We start from the raw sequence: 16,057 nt of genomic DNA, 5'->3' as shown, positions 1-16,057 counted from the left end.
CTCTGGCACATGACATCGCGGCACTATCCAGCCGGGCTACCCGTCCCGGCGAGCTGCTTGCTTTTATTTATACGAGCCCCATGGCCGCTTGCATCAGTCGTTTGCCCCTGTGGCCTCTCCCCCCTCTCGCATCCGTCCTGCTCCGGCCCTCCTGCTCAGCAGGGAAGAAGAGGGACTCCAACACTTGCTCATCTTTAGAGCACGACTTACGAAGGGTGCCCCGGCCTTCGCCGCCGACCAACAAAAGGGCCGGAAGGGCCTCTCGCTTGTGCGTACAGCTCGGCGCCAGCTATCTTGCTTCCCAAGGCTCTTCTTCCCCCGCCCCCGTCTCATAATTAGAATCCCCGCCATTTCCAAATCCTTCCTGAGCTGCTGAAAGTGCCGACCAGAAATGAAGAGGCAGTCGAAGAGGCCCGCCAGCAGCCATGAATCCACTGAAGAAGGTACAGTACAATTGCTTCGTGATCTCCCCTTTTCTTCTGTACTTCTTGCGGCCATGATGTCCGTGGCAAAATACCTGTATAGTTAGCAGCAGTGGGCTAGAAAAGTACTGTGCTTTTGACAATGAAGTGTTGCTTCTATCTGCATTCCGTTTTTGCATTTGATGAACTTGATGTCGCACGAAGCTGCAAAAGGAATGTTCTTTGGCAATTTTGGGAATTTGAGCAGGATTAGAGCCATTTTTAAACGGCATGCGCGTATTTCAGGGGAGAAGCTGGCGTTCGCGGAGGACGAGGCCCTGAAGGCGCGCAACACGGAGCACGACGAGGCCGAGCTGGACGACGTGGACGACGACGAGGACGAGCTGGCCGGCGGGCGCGCGGCGCGGTCGACGTGCGGGCTGGGCGAGAAGAAGCGGCGCCTGGCGCTGGAGCAGGTGCGCGCGCTGGAGCGGTGCTTCGAGACGGACAACAAGCTGGACCCGGACCGCAAGTCCCGCATCGCGCGCGACCTCGGCCTGCAGCCACGCCAGGTCGCCGTCTGGTTCCAGAACCGCCGCGCCCGCTGGAAGACCAAGACGCTAGAGCGCGACTTCGCCGCGCTGCGCGCCCGCCACGAGGCCCTCCGCGCAGACTGCGACGCGCTCCGCCGCGACAAGGACGCACTCGCCGCCGAGGTGAGCCCAGTTCGCTGCCACCGCCGTTCCGTCGTGCGCTCTTGGCATCACGTCGTGCGACCTTGTCACTCACTCGTGCCTTCCTGGCGTGATTCTCAGATACGGGAGCTGAGGCAGAAGCTGTCCAAGCCGGAGACGGCGGTGAAGCTGGAGGCGGCCGCCAATGACGCCGCGGAGGAGCGCCAGGCGACGGTCGGCGCGTCGGCTGCGGCGCTCTGCAGCAAGGACGGCTCCTCGGACAGCGACTCCAGCGTGGTGTTCAACGACGTCGAGGCGTCGCCGTACTCCGGCGCGGCGTTCGAGCAGCCGGCCTTCGCCGGGTTCGGTGCACCATTCTTGGACACGTCGGCGGCAACGACTTGCTGCTCGTCTCTATCCATGTTCGACACCAAGTGGCAGCAGGCGCCGGCATACCCATACGACTCGTACAAGAGCGGCGGCGGCTATGGCTTCACGGAGGAATGGCTCGCCAGCTCGGACGTGATCGGCAGCGGCGACGGCGCGGCCAGCTTCTTCTCCGAGGAACACGCCTCCAGCCTCAACTTCGGCTGGTGCGCGAGTGGCACCGAGGCCTGGGAGTGAGCAGGTTTTGATCTCCATATGGTTAGTGTAACCAAGCAATGTTACGGTGGCGTTGTACATTCATGGAGCTTAAGCTCCGAGAAGGCACCTAGTGATCTAGTGGCCAAAGCTAGCGGACATCCAACGCAAGGCGGGAACAGGAGCAGTAGCCAGTAACAATAACGGTGAAAATTTGTGTCAGGCTAATGGAGGATGTAAATGTAAAAAATGTAAAAAGAGGCCGTCCTGCTCCACCGCCTGTCTTTTTGCGGTGTACCACTTGGTCACTTGGATGCAAAGAATCGGCAACGGTAGCGTACTAGGGGGCAATGGGAAATGATAAGCAGGATGCGATTTAGGATTTTACGATGTCTGATGAAATAAAACATCTCTCTAATCAAAATAAGTGTTAGTACTAGAGTACTTTTGTGTTTAGGAAATCTTACAAGGGCCTGGGAGTGTATGATGAACGGACAAAGACCAAGAAAGGAGGAGGTAAATTTTGTGTTAGTGCTAGAAATGGTGAAGCCCTGATTTCAAACATAGAAGCAACAAAACTACAAGAGTTTTTAAGCGGTTTTCTCACGCCCAGGTACTGGACCATAAGTACTCACGCAACATCCTCCTAACAGCAACGAAGGGCTGTACAAAAAACCTTCGAAGTTAAAACTGCATCTCCGAGAGAATGCACATGACAAGCCTACGGAGTTTATCTCCTCCCGAAAACAGGAACGGCAAAATAGATCCTGAAATTTTGGTTCGAGGAGTAGGATCACTAGTTTTATGGTCAGACCATCCTGGTATCGTGGGCTTTACGCGGATGAAGATTGGTTCGAGGAGTAGATCCCTAGTTTTGTGGTCAGACCATCCTGGTATCGTAGGTTTTATGCGGATGAAGGTTGTGTGCCGTGGATCCTGAAATTTTAGTTCGAGGAGTAGGATCCCCTGTGGTCGCCGCTACAAAGACCATCCTGGTATCGTTAGCTTCATGTGGATGAAGGTTGTGTGCCATGATCTTGAGAGCTGCAATTCTGCCCAGAAAACGATGACAGACGAGGCAAAGCAAACGGCCTTGATATAAGATCACATCCTTTTTTCTCTCAAAAACAGGTGTTATTTCTCGTTCTCCACATAGCGCAACAAATTGCTGCCAATCCAACCACATGATTTTTTTCAATTGTTTCATGAACCTATGAACCCTTTGAAAATTAAGATCTCTATATGCATTTATGAAGGTTGTTGGTGAGAACTATCAACAACAAGTTCTTAGTTTGCGATAGAGCTTAGTTGATGAAAGCTGCCTACAAAGATAGAGACTACTATGGGCACAATCCTGGTGCGTGGTAAAAGTGTTGCTCTGAAATTTTATAAGGGTTCGAATGTACGTGTTATCAGTATGAAGTCATACAAGAGCTTGGATATTTTTGTATGACAATTGGACAACAATCTATAAAGAAGAAGGTAAATTTGGTGTTGGTGCTAGAAATGATAAATAAGTTTGGTGAGAACTATCAAGGATAGTTGGCAACATACAACATAAGTGGCTAGATAGGCTTATTTTCTTCTAGGTGTGACACACCAGATTGAGGAGATGCTGGCACCATAGGAGGAACCAAGAAAGGGTGATTGCATGAAATCAATGGAAGGCGCGGGCCTATCGAGGGTAAAGGTTGAGATCTTGCCATTGGTTTGAACCATTGAATGATCTATTGCCTAGCAGGCACCTTTCGCGAGTGCCAAAACAAATTCCTATATTGTACTGCGATATGCTAAACAACGAGAGATTTTATCATAATAGTTAAATGCATAGATGAATCTGTTAAAAAAATGCAAAGATTATATTCCCACTTGTTTATATGGAAGGACATAACCACTCCGGTGCCCTGGAAACGAAGATCACTTAAGAAAAAAAAATCAGCGTTGGCAACCTAGACCTGGTGGTGGCTAGGTTAGTGGAAGATTCATGGCATGTGAGGCAGCTTGGAGCTGGAGGCTACCGGCTGGCTAACATGGCGGCATGTTCCCCCTCCACCGCACACAAGACATGTACCCGTATCCACTTCTGCTAAAAAAATCAGACTCGCCAAAAAGAATAGGAATCGCCGTAAAAAACAATTGAAAACAGGCTCGTCGCTTTGGGAAAAAGATGGAGGAAAGCGAGGTGCAAAAGCAAAGGTTTCCTCCGAATTAGCATACGGGCGAAGGAAGGCGTAAGAGGAAACGGTGGCGCTTTGTTTCCGTTTATAGGAAACTCGAGAGAATTCCGTAATCCCAGGTGTCATTTGCGCGGACGAAAGGCCCCGGCTTGCTCGCTTCGAAAAAAAAAAGCGTTTGGGTGGCTTTCGTCCGTGTCGAGCCGCCGCCCCTTGTGCCGTGCCGAGTCGCCGGTCGATCGGAGCTGGAGAAATCGCGCCAGGCAAGGGGTTGGTACGCGTCCCTGTCGGGTGTAGGGCAGGGGGCGCGAGCGACGTCAAGCGAGCAGGTCGCGGGCAGCAGTGATGTTTCATACGGTGAGACGTCACGAAATAAAAGGAGAAAGGGACGGGTCGCACACCCCGTGGCCATGCGGGCAAGTTTTATATTGGCGCCTGTGTGCTCGCGACAGGACCTGCTGCCGCGGCACGACGCCCAGAAACCAAAATCAAAATAGGGGCATGCATCTCTGTCACGAACGGCCTCAGGTTGTGTTGCATTGCAGGGTTCAGCTACGAATCGTGGTTCTGTATCACGAGTTCAGGATTCAGGGCTCCGGCGGTTGATTTTGAGTAGCTCGAGACACCTGCCTCGAAGAAACATGCGAAGAGCAGGGTCCTCACGGGTCTGGATAAGCAGAGATCTGCCGGGGGGCATTCCACGACGAATATGTGCAAGGAGTTCATCGCGTGGTGGAGTGCCTCCGCCGCAACGATCGGTTGGTGCGCCGTCAGGGTCGCAGGGACGGCGTGTTCTCGGCGCGTGGAGCGTGCCGGCGGGACGAGCCTCTGACGACTCGAACTAAAAATTGGAGCGAAATGGAACGACCGCGAGCGCCGGCCGGAGCGGGTCGAGAGGGCGCAGCCGCGCAGGAGTCGGGCGGGATTGAGATGGCGTCCACGGGATCATTCCGCTTCCGCAGCAGGATCACTGGTCGGCAAAGCACCAGTGTCCTGGTGGTTGCTGGCGCCGTCTCCTCCGGTGCACGCTGCCCTTCCGCTGGGATGGCCGGACTGGCAGCGTGCCGGGGCTCTTCCTCTTCGCTTCGCATCAGCAAACCGCCGCTACCATGTCGGCTGCTCCGGTGCATGCAAGTCAGTCGGTCAGTCAGTCAATTGGCAGATTGCTGGTGAGTTGCGAGACGGTGGTGTCAATGTCTGAAGGCGTGACATCCTGTCGTGGAGGGGGAAAAAGATTGTTTGGGCAGTGGGCAGTCTCCTTTTCCTGACGCTGATCGAATCACTCCTCTCACCCTCCGCTAAGCTCCGAATGACCAGTTCATGTCTTCTCGCCTCGGAGCCTCAGTTTTTGACCGCCGGACGGCGACAGCGTCGTCATCCTGTTTGGGCGGACGGTGACATTGGGCGTGATCTAAGGCCTTTTCATGTATTGGCCCATGAGGATAGCCCGTTTCGGAAAGTTTTGTTTTGGATTGCTAGACTTGGCCCAACATTTTTGGTGCTGGACTCCCAGAAAAAAGGATTAGTTAGGGCCTATTTGGATCATGTATTTGGACTCCCTCAGGCTGTTTCCGGCCTGTTGGGTTGCGCCGGGCATTTGACATTTCGGAACGTGCCTCGGTGGGCTTTCCTCCGCGGGAGACCCCGTCCCGGCCTTTTTTATTCCAGCCGATGCGTAGGCAGCTCTGGATGGCCAAACTGGTCGTGCCGACTAAAAGCAACACGGTCCGACACCATAGATATAGTGTCAGTACTGGTGTGGTACGGCCGTAGTATGTACGTGGTAGAAATTCTAGCACGTAGTACTGGTAGGGGCATAACACGACTAATAGGCTGGTACATAGGCACGGCTCAGCCCACAAACCTCGTATGTGTGTGTATATATATATGACGAGTTTTATCTGCACTCGCGTGTAGCTATTCTCACAATCAGTATACCACTATGTGTTATCCGTATACTTATTTATCACTTTAAGTACGTTCATATACTAATTCTAAGATTTTAAAGTATATATAAAAAATTCAAAAGTACCCCTATTTTTTAAAATATATTATAATATACCTTAGTACTAGTATATAAAAATCAGTATGTCCATATACTATATGTATGACCACATACTTCACGTACATGCTCTTTGTTGCGTCAGATACATCCTACGTTACGAGATACATATATGGAAGTAGCTACAAGTGCACGTAGAATGAAAAATTCATATATATATATATACACACACTCTTTTCCACCTCTCTAGCAAACCTTAATCTTCCTCCCTTCCTTTTCTACAACCGGCCGCCACCCTCTCCTCCTCTCCGTCGCTTTCGCGCGGTCTCACGCGAAGTGCCTCCCCTGCCCCTGCTCACGGCCCGCCCTCCCCTCCCGGTGGTCTGCCCTCCTCCCCGAGTAAAGATGGCAACGGGTACAAAATATCCGCGTGCCCGCAGATAGCAAACCCGACGGGTGCAGATACGGGTTTGCATTTATATCCGCGGGGCCAGGAGTTTCAGAGAGAATTGGTCGCGGGCGCGGGTAAACCTTAAACCCGACGGATATCTGCTAACGGGTTTGAAAAAATAATATCCGCATCCGCAAACCCGCCAAACCTGATTTAGCGGCTGACATGTGGGTCCTAAACCGACTTCATTTAGGGTTTATGTTAATGTGTGATGCATCGTATATTCATGTATGAGACTAGTTCATTTATATGCTCATATTTATTTATTTATTTTAAATAAATGGTGTTTATTTGCTATTGAAATATAATGTGTGCTTGATTTCCTAAAGCTTGCGGGTACACCGGTGTGCCCGCGGGTATGCAGATATCCGCGGATAGTGGTTACGGGCGTCATTTCGTGCCCGTGGCGGGTTGCGGGCGCGGGTGCGGGCACGGATTTTAGTACATGGGTACAGGTTTACAAAGTTACTATCCGTGCGGATTTTACCCGTTGCCATCTATATCCCTGAGTCGTGCGACGCTTCCTTCCCGCCTCCACGCGCCATCGCCGTCCCAGCCACCGCCACCATAGCCCTCCCCGCGTCATTGCTATCCCGGCTGCCGCCATCGTAGTCTTCCCTACGTCGTCAACGTCTCAGCCACCGCCGCCGCGGCCTTCCCCGTCCTTCGCTGTCACGGTTGCCACAGTGGCCTCCCCTACACTTTGCCTTGGCTGCAGCCTCCCCGCGCCACCGCCGCCATGACCTTTACCGACATCGAAGCAGCAACGGTAGAGGCTACCGTGCGGCACACCAGCATGGTACGTCTAAATTCTAGTCGTGTCGTGCCGGTTCGGACCGTGTTACGATCATTATGCTAGTGCCGTGTAGTGCCGTGCGGTACGTTTGGCCATCTGGCAGCCCGTAGGTATGACAATTCGGTCCCTAGTATAATAACACACGCATATTGTGATATTCAGATGCTTAGAATTAAAATACACTAAATGCTAGTAGAAATTATGTATGTTTGATTTTGTATAGGTGTGCTAACATTTGAATGCAAAGGGAAAAGGGTATTTGTGTAATTTTGTAGAATATAGGTCCTGTAGTGTTAAATGGGTGAGAATGGGAAGTAAAAATCAAAACATATAAAGGTTGTTGTGTGAAAAGTCAAGAACTTATTTTTAACCCCAAATAGAGGTAAAACTACCCATAGGATGCAAGTGTAGTGTAGAATTTAAATAGGATTTACTTAAAGTTTAAAGCTTTGCCAAGTTTTATATTAGTTTCAAATCTTTAGCTCTTTTGTAACTGAACTTTAAAGAAAAGTTGTAGATCTAGTTGAACTCTACACTTTTGCTTTTGGGCACCTTTTCATTTGAGCTATGGTTTGAAAGTTAGCTAGACTTTACAGTGGAGTCCCTGTATTTTTGGAAAATTATGAGTCAGTCCCTTCGTCTACCTCCAGCCCCCCTGCTCTGCTCTACTCTGTTTTCGCTCTGCCCGACGCCCCGCCACCCTCGCCGGCCATGTGTCGAGCCTTAACTGCCCCGCGCCGCCCCTCTGTGCCCCACGTGCTACTCCTGCACCCCGCCCGCCGCTCACTCGACCGCGCGGGCCTCTCGTAGCCTTGCATTGCCGCGGGCGGCTCTCGGCCGCTGCTCGTCATCGTTGCAGCCCTGCCAGCGCCACCTCCTGCTTCTGGCAGTCCCCACGCGTCGCTCCCCGGTCGACCGCCGCTCTAGTTCTCTCCGCTGTCTTCTCCCGCACGGGCCACGCTGCCCCCGCCACTGTCCGAGCTCCGCTCGCGACCGCCACGCTCGCCGCCGGCTGCCAACACCAGCTATCGCTCACTATGCCCTCTCTCCAACTTGAAGCACATCCTGGAGCTCCCAATGCACTTCTTCTTATGTTCCCGTACCCACATTTCCACGGTCATTTCTTTTCCCGACCACCGCGCCTCACCGGACCTCCTCCGTAGCTTCTGCTCGCCGTCGACAGCCACCCACGCCGCTTCCCATCCCCGACCCAGTGCTCCTAGAGCACCGCCGCGACCCACTGGTGCTCCTCAGCCTTCCCAATTTCGCTCTCGTGCACCGGAACGATCGGACCACTATGCCGGTGAGCTCGAGCTTCCGCCGCTGCTCGGCCTCACCATCGTCCCGTCAATCCACCGCCTCTTAGCCCCGGCCAAGCACACCGCCAGCACCACATCATCACGTGGAAGCTGTCTAGCCACTTCCCCGCCGCCCTCCTGCCCTCCGACCACCGGAACACCGACGACGTCCCTCGGACCTCCGCCGCTCGCCCCTGTTTGCCGTCGTTATGCCGCCTCGGTCCCTTTCTTCCCCGACACCGGCCACCCCCGTGACCGCCGTGAGTCCCTGAGCATTTCCCCTCACTTACCCCTCGCCGCCGGTGAGCTCCCTCATCGGATTTGGTCACCGTTAATCTATCCCCTCTGTAAAACCCGACCAAGGGTCTAATTGCAACGGTTCAAATCTTCCCAGGGGCCTATCTGTGAGAAAGCAGTACCCCCTCTTTAATTCAAATCAGCCAACTTGTAAAATCCATAGGAATTCGTATAAAAATCCAAAAATTGTCAAACCAGTTTTGTTGTACTCTAGAAGTTGAACTCGACTACTTTTGTTACTAAAGTTTGACTTGAAACTAAATACTTTTTGATTTATTTTAAACTTTAGTAAAAGGATATTTTGTACATAACTTTTGCATGCTAGCTCTTTTTCCTGTGAGTTTTGGTGTGTTATCTTTTTAAGGTGAGTACAAGCTTGTGTAAAAATTTCAACACCAGTACTGCACCCTAACTTTAGCTAATTCAATTTTGTGCAAATCAAGGTTGAGAGGATTTAAATCTTATTCAAACATGTTCCTAAGCTTTTCATGCTTAGATTTTTTTACCATATGTTGATAGTTAGTTTCTAATTAATTTTTCAAGAATTTATAATACTGTTTACCTAATATTTGAATTTAAACCTAACATTTGAACTAAATTCAAATACCCTAGTGTCTATTTTCAGAAAATTATGAAAAATTTATAGTAAGCTTATCCACTAGAAATAAACTTATCCACAAAAATTCAAGGCAATAGCCTTTATGAATTTCAAACTAAAAATCAAACATGTTAATCTAATTCAATTAATTCAACTAATTAAGGTAATTGGATTAGAGAACTAATAATAAGTTCATATTTAACTCTCTTGCTTTATGAGTTTGAGTGTATTAATCTGTTGGATTGCAACTTTATTGTGAAATAAAACTCTTAACTCATGGACCAACTAACTCAAATCATTGCATATCATGTAGAGTCAACGACACTCGACGACAGAGACTACGAGCTAGTCCCAGAACACGAGCAAGGAATTTTTGAAGATTCTGCTAACGTCGTCGAGACTGTAACTGAAGCTCCGAACTAAAGTTCGGAAATCTTTGACACTTCTGCCCCCAGCCCCGCTCAAGAAGGCAAGCCCCGGTGCATAACCCAGTATTTCAAATTACTACATTATGCAATTCTATACTTATATATTATATCTTGCATTAAGTCTAGAAATTGAAATGGAACCCTAGATGCATTGATACTAGGAACCTATGTATTGTGCCTGAGTCCTTATCGGATAGATGCTTTGCCAATAGGATCGGTAGAAGTCGGGTGATTTCCTGTCACTCGCGCGATATAGGAGTTGAATGCTTACTATTCTGCAATCACTATAAGGATGATGGACGGGGTCATGTGCTGTATTATGACTCGGAAGGTTATCCATAACCCAGAATATGAGGGAAACGGTTGCTTCGGAACGATTTTTGGATGTTCCAAGCGTGTGAGTTAGGTTTACCCTTGCAATGTTTGGAAATTCGATTCAGAATCGTCCGTTTCTCGCGGAGATTGAGACTGCTTATTCATTCTGCTACATAGAGTAAGAACAGTAACCATTATGGAATAATCTGAATTGATGTTAATCTCTACCATGTTTGTTTAGAATAGGTGCTTACCTAGAATGGTTAATAAGATTGGAATCTGAAAGCTAAAACATGAAAGTAGATTATACTATTTGTTGCTTTTCAGATGAAATTAAACTCAGAACCATTACAAGCCAGCATAAATCTAGCTACATGGTTAAGTATACCATGACCCGGTTAAGTCTTGCTGAGTATTAGCATACTCAGTCTTGTTAGTCTATTTTTCAGGTATGACCTTTGAAAACCCCACGGATGGTTCCGCATGGCCAACTTCTGTCCCGTTTGGCTGGTCCGTGGTGTGGGATCCGTCCCCGGCTAGCAGTGACCCTCCTGAATGACGCCATACTTCGGGCTGAGTGTGGTGTCAATCTCCGCGACGAGTGTAGTCGCGCGTTAATTTTTAACAATGTTTGTATAAGTTTACCTTAAGTTGAACGTTTGTAATAATATCTAATATCTTGTGAATTAAAAGTTGACGAGTTGTGTGCAATTGTAAACTCGTCTTTGTGCGAGGTAAATCTGCTTCGATCCTGTTGAACCGTGCTTGCATCGGGCGGAGACCCGACAGACCAATGAGCTGTTCCGTTTGAAGTGCATTGAGTTAATGTCGGCTGTATAGCGATAACCAGCGCACTTGAGCCGGAATAATTAAGGTTGGTTCTGCCACACATATATAATGGGGTTTTTATTTGTTGACGAGAAAATGCACCAACGACACAGATAACAACGGACGCCAGTCAGAACAACGGAACGGAAACAGCCCGGCGGCACGACTTGCGCCGGGGCACATACGCTCAGCAATTTATTGCGACAGCACGCCCAAGATCCCCGGGCATTGACCAGCCCCGATCCCGTCCTTCCCTTCGAACAAACATGAATGCACGTCAGCTCGAGAGGAGCTGGGACGCGAACCGGCCAAGTCAACCGCGCAATCCCTCCCGACGGGCACGGTATCACCGACCGGCGTCCAGCAGGAACCACACGCGCGGCGAATAAGACCGGCTCGCCTTGCACACGTGCAACCACCGCTCCATCCATGGCGGTTGCCCCGTCCGGCCGGCCATCCCTACCGCACGCGTCCTTGTCCCGGCCTACCAAATATCCAGCCGACGCCACCAGACGCGGTGTTCCTTGCTGCCCGTACATGATTGGTCCATATAGCATACGAACGGACGGGCCCGGCTGTCTGAAGTCTGAACCCACGCCGAACACGGGGCAACGACCAAGCTCCCCACCACCCGATGCCGCCCCGTCCGTGCGGCGCACGCGCGGCTGAGCGGTGAGGACGCCGACGGCGACGGCGACAGCAACTCGCGCGTCGATTCCTGTCATCTTCTCCGTCCGGAGCATCCTGCCGGAGGCCGTGCGGGGAGTGGAAATGTGGAATGGTCGAATGGAACACCTGCACGCGGCTGTGGTCGCGGGCCATGGACACTGTGTGCCCCACGAGCACCCGGCCGTATCTTTTCTTTTCCTCCTTGCGAGCCTTCTTTCTTTTTTTTCTCCTTTTTCGATGTGGTGAATAAGAAAGAGGAGGTCGCGAATACCAAATCCCACTGGGGGAGACGTGCGTGTAAAGGAACCAGGTGCTTCTTTTGACTCGCTCGCTCGCCCGCCCGCCTAGCCTTTGTCCGTCTTGCACCGTCGGGTGATAGAATCCTTTCGTTGCTGCTGCGGACGTGTGTGGTGACGGATCGGAGTGAGGGAATGGTCGGAGACTAGGCGTCCTGACTCCTGATGGATGACCGATTCCTCTCGGCTCGAGCAGGCCGTGGGGACGAAATTCAGCTGCTGTTTTCAGCAGTGCTAGTGGTAGTGCTTAGGTTTTCTTTGCATCCCTTCTCTAACTGAACAAGTTCCTTCTCAAATCGTGCCTGCTGATTGCTGCAATCGTAAAAAAGGAACCTTCTCAAGACCGGTCAAAAAAAATTAGCTGAAGCTGGTGTTTTCACAGTTCACTTGGCATAACAAAATAGACAAAACCCATCTTGCTCCTCTGTTGTTTTTACACATCAGCCATCGAGACAATCTCGCTGTGCTATTGTTGGCCCTTTCATTTGCAGAAAAGGCTCCGAACGAGGAAAACAAAAAAATGACTCACGAAACAAAAAAAAACGCGGCTTTAAAACGGAAACAAAACGGAGCCCCGATCTATCAGCTCGCCGACACGGTTCCCCCGGCCTTTTCCAACAACCTGCCCGCACCACCCCCGCCCCCCCCCCCCCCCCCCCCCCCTCAACGGACTCCACGGCTTCTTCACCTCCTCCTCCCCCAGCGCTGCAACGCAACACCGGCAACCGCCTCTTCCCCGCCACGCGCCCATGCCCGTCGCCAGCCGCGAACGGCGCGCGTAAACCCTAAACACCCCACCCGGGCACCCAGCACGCGCGACAGCGAGACGGGCACGAGCTGCTAGCGCCGGGAGGTTCCAGCCATCATGCGGCGGTCGGAGTGGGAGGACCGGTGCAAGCGGCACCCGGAGCACCGGATGTCCAAGGGCGTCTGCCCCTACTGCCTCCGCGACCGCCTCGCGCACCTCTCCGCCTCCTCATCGGCGACCACCACCACGCGCGCCTCCTCCTCGTCGGCGACGACATCCCCGTACTCCTCCGGCGGCTCGTCCCCGCCGCCCCACCACGCGGCGCTCTCGGCGGACGTCAGCTCGGTCCACGTCCTCGGCGGGGCGTCCTCCAACGACGCCTCCTTCGTCAACGTTGCCGCCTTCTCGCAGCCGCTGATGCCGACCTCTGTTCGGAAGCAGGCGGCAGGGAGGCAAGCGGAGGCGGCGGGGAGGGAACCGTCGGCGAAGGGGAATAAGGGGGAGGTGAAGAAGAAGAAGAGCGGCAAGAAGAAGAAGATCGGGAGGTTTCTGTCGAGGCTCGTCGGGGCGGACAAGCGGCGGCAGGCCGGCGACGGCGACGGCGGCGAGCTCTTCCACTCCAAGACCATGAAGGAGAAGACGGCGTCCAAGTGGGTATTCTTCTGAAATTCTCTCGTCAGATGACGGCACCATGCACACACGCTTGGGATGCCGGTTTCCTCGATCGATCGGCCCTGCATCGCTAGCTCCTCTTGCTCCCCGGTATATATATTTTTTTCAAGTACTTATGTGCTTGATCTGGAGTTTTTGCATGGTTTCTTAATTGGGCTGTGTACAAGAGATTAAGCCAAAACTATTGATCATTTTGTGCTGTTTGGAAATTTGTGTATGCCTATTTTGTAAATTAGATGAAAAAAAGTAACAGGAAGTGTGAATCGAGTAGTGTTTAATTCGTATAGTTTGAGAAATTCTTTGGATTGGCAAAGAATCCAACCGATTTTCTTTTTCTAGAAACAGAAAATTGTCATCTGAAAACCTTAATTTCTTCGTATGCTTGCTTTGCATATGAATTATTTTCTCCATTTCAAAAGTTCATATACTGAATGATCGACGGCATGTGTGTGTATGTATATGCATGGAGTAGGCAAAGTCGACGAAACAAATGATCAGGGGATGGTTCCAGTAATGGTCATTTGGTCATACAGCTACACCACAAGCCAGCTTCTTTTGTGACTGCTATATTTACTAGTTTCTTTTTTTCTTCATTCAAAACGTGGCGCTCCAAGATTATATCTTCTCGGACTGCGATTTGTTCTCCTTTTCAGTTGTTGTTTTGCTGCTCCTAGCGTCCTGAATCATCTGCCCGTCTCTTTTGCTTTTCGATCTCTTTTGCCGGTGTTACATCGTTCTGATGTGATGCTGGCTTGTCCTGATCCGGAATTGTTTGCACCTGGCATGACTCCATCTGCCCATCCTGCTTGGTTGGGCTTGGGCAGGGTAGCTCAACAAAGCAAGCGCCATCGGCTGCTATTGCCCTGTAACTGCGAAAGACGGAGTTCCTTGTTCTAGGATCGAGCACACATTCTTCCTTGTGGCATGCATCGTTGAACGTGGTTTTGAGACGAGGGCCTATACTTGGAACGAGATATCACCACATGCGCGGGCAAATCTCGAAGGCAATCATGTGTTGGTAAAAGTGTAGAAGGAGCAGTAAACATGAAAAAACTTTGATCACCGTTTGTGTATATATAGTGTTAGGAAAAAAAATTGTAACTAGCTACATTTTCATATGACCATTTTAAATAGCATCTAGTACGTATCAGTGCCTGCCAGTATATCTTTCCAAAACGTCATATAATTTTGAACGGCAGAGTAAATGGGATATTTAATCAATAGGGCAGCCCGGCATGTAAAAACAGTCTATGATTTTGAACGGCAATAATTAGGGTTGACAGGCATGTAAAACAATCTTTGTCATTGTTGTCCACGCAAGTGTGTCTCCACGTATTTTGTCAACTGTGTTTGTTGACATTATTGTACTTTTTTAAAAAAAATGTAACTAAATTACATAGCCTGCAAAAACACCGGTTAAAGTAGTGTTCATTCTAAAATTGTCATAAGGAGCAAAAAAAAAGTTGCTTGCCCAAATAGCTTCTTGCATCTAAGCGACTAAGCCATAGGTTAATGAAGCGGAGCTCAAATAATAGTTTCTGGAAGATGGCTTGTGCAGCTTCTAGATAACCAGGTCAGAGCTTGATGAACAATTTGTTCATAGACGCAACCCTGCACCCACGACGAAAGCAGAAGGAATATTCATACAAGCGTGCATGACCGAAACAGAACGTACACTCGGTCATGGAAACAAATAATAAGAATCTGTGGCCAGGGGAATGCTCGCCCTTCGTGCAAGCCTCCAGCTAAAAATACAGAAGAAGAAAAGAGAACTGAGTTGACCGTACTCCGCGTCTGACCAGACTGATTAGACTTGATTAGATTGGTGAGCTATTGACAGACATTACAATCATACTCCTTAGCAACCGTCACGGCCAGCTCGATCATACCAGCCGCTGGAAGTTGGAAACTGAAAATAGGACTGCAACTGAAAATGAAGTGAGCCTGCAACTGCAACGAAGGCAGCTAGCAGAGGGCTGTTGCTTAACTCTTGTGCCGGACTGACTGTCGGCTGCGGAAGTTGCACACCTGAAGCTGGGGCGGGTCGTCGCCGGTGCACCGCACGTGGACTTGGAACCTGACAAGGGATTCCATCACTTGACGTGGAAAGCTGGCCAGCCACCGCACGGGCGGGGCCTGCTCGCGGTCGGTGCCACTGCGAGCGGGAGCACAACATCTTACTAGTATTTTGCGCGCCCCATGCGCGCCCATGCGCCCATACTTAGTGTAATGAAATTTATTTAATTTACATAGACATATTGATATTAACTTTACAACATCAGGATATATTTATTTATGCAGAAGTCTATACTATTAATTGGTAGAAGTTAGGATCAAATGTTTGGAGTTCTTTGCTTTGCTTGGAGGGTAGTCTTCCGGTTCTAGTTCCTGCGTGGGGGAATTACAATTGAATATGAGGTGTAAAATAATAAAAACCGATACTTCAGATGTGAGAAGCTGCGATTTGGTTTGCTAAGTGGCGGTTCATTATAAAAGGTTCATTATAAAAATCAGACAATATCAGGATAGAAATAGTTAAGGATTAATATTGGTTGGAAAAATTGTTACTAGGTATCAGTTTACTTTTTCGCTGTTAGTTAACCATGCTATTCTTACATTTCAAACATCCCAAGAGATAAAAACAAAGATATGTGGTATCAATAGAAAAATATTGAATTATTGAACCATGGTCTTGCTTACCTTAAAACTTTGAATTCTTCACTTCAACCAATGCTGTTGTACATGGAAGCTTACTTTGCGATATCTTGAGTTGCATATTATCCACAGATAAGTCACTTGAATTCTTTGGATGAAACTTATTGCAATAC

The 16,057-nt window shown here is 49.9% G+C and overlaps 2 protein-coding genes and 1 long non-coding RNA gene across 3 annotated transcripts; 2 read left to right on the top strand and 1 right to left on the bottom strand.

The window, feature by feature from the left end:
- Positions 1 to 72: 72 nt before the first annotated feature.
- Positions 73 to 2,042, top strand: LOC112877969 (homeobox-leucine zipper protein HOX13-like). Its single transcript, XM_025942343.1, has 3 exons — positions 73 to 443; positions 708 to 1,117; positions 1,217 to 2,042. The coding sequence occupies exons 1-3, from the start codon at positions 392 to 394 to the stop codon at positions 1,697 to 1,699; spliced, it is 945 nt and encodes a 314-aa protein (XP_025798128.1). The 5' UTR covers positions 73 to 391; the 3' UTR covers positions 1,700 to 2,042.
- A 10,399-nt stretch (positions 2,043 to 12,441) lies between these two features.
- On the top strand, positions 12,442 to 13,621 carry LOC112873695. The gene has a single exon (XM_025936717.1). It carries the CDS (start codon positions 12,675 to 12,677, stop codon positions 13,221 to 13,223), a length of 549 nt encoding a protein of 182 aa, XP_025792502.1. The 5' UTR covers positions 12,442 to 12,674; the 3' UTR covers positions 13,224 to 13,621.
- A 1,385-nt stretch (positions 13,622 to 15,006) lies between these two features.
- Positions 15,007 to 16,045, bottom strand: LOC112876461. The gene is made up of 2 exons (XR_003225324.1): positions 15,930 to 16,045; positions 15,007 to 15,384 (listed from the first exon to the last, which is right to left on the bottom strand). It is a non-coding gene; the product is annotated as an uncharacterized LOC112876461 (long non-coding RNA).
- Positions 16,046 to 16,057: the final 12 nt, after the last annotated feature.

The sequence above is a fragment of the Panicum hallii genome, chromosome 9 (assembly GCF_002211085.1).
Source record: "Panicum hallii strain FIL2 chromosome 9, PHallii_v3.1, whole genome shotgun sequence".
Classification (NCBI taxonomy): Eukaryota; Viridiplantae; Streptophyta; class Magnoliopsida; order Poales; family Poaceae; genus Panicum; species Panicum hallii.
The sequence above is the reverse complement of the archived record's forward strand: the minus strand, read 5'-3'. Positions and strand labels throughout refer to the sequence as shown.

Bases quoted from the DNA above. Each gene is read 5' to 3' on its own strand.
- LOC112877969 (XM_025942343.1), top strand. From the start codon at position 392: ATGAAGAGGCAGTCGAAGAGGCCCGCCAGCAGCCATGAATCCACTGAA. The intron at 444-707 runs GTACAGTACAAT...CGCGTATTTCAG, and splicing joins CCATGAATCCACTGAAGAAG to GGGAGAAGCTGGCGTTCGCG. The intron at 1,118-1,216 runs GTGAGCCCAGTT...CGTGATTCTCAG, and splicing joins AGGACGCACTCGCCGCCGAG to ATACGGGAGCTGAGGCAGAA.
- LOC112873695 (XM_025936717.1), top strand. From the start codon at position 12,675: ATGCGGCGGTCGGAGTGGGAGGACCGGTGCAAGCGGCACCCGGAGCAC.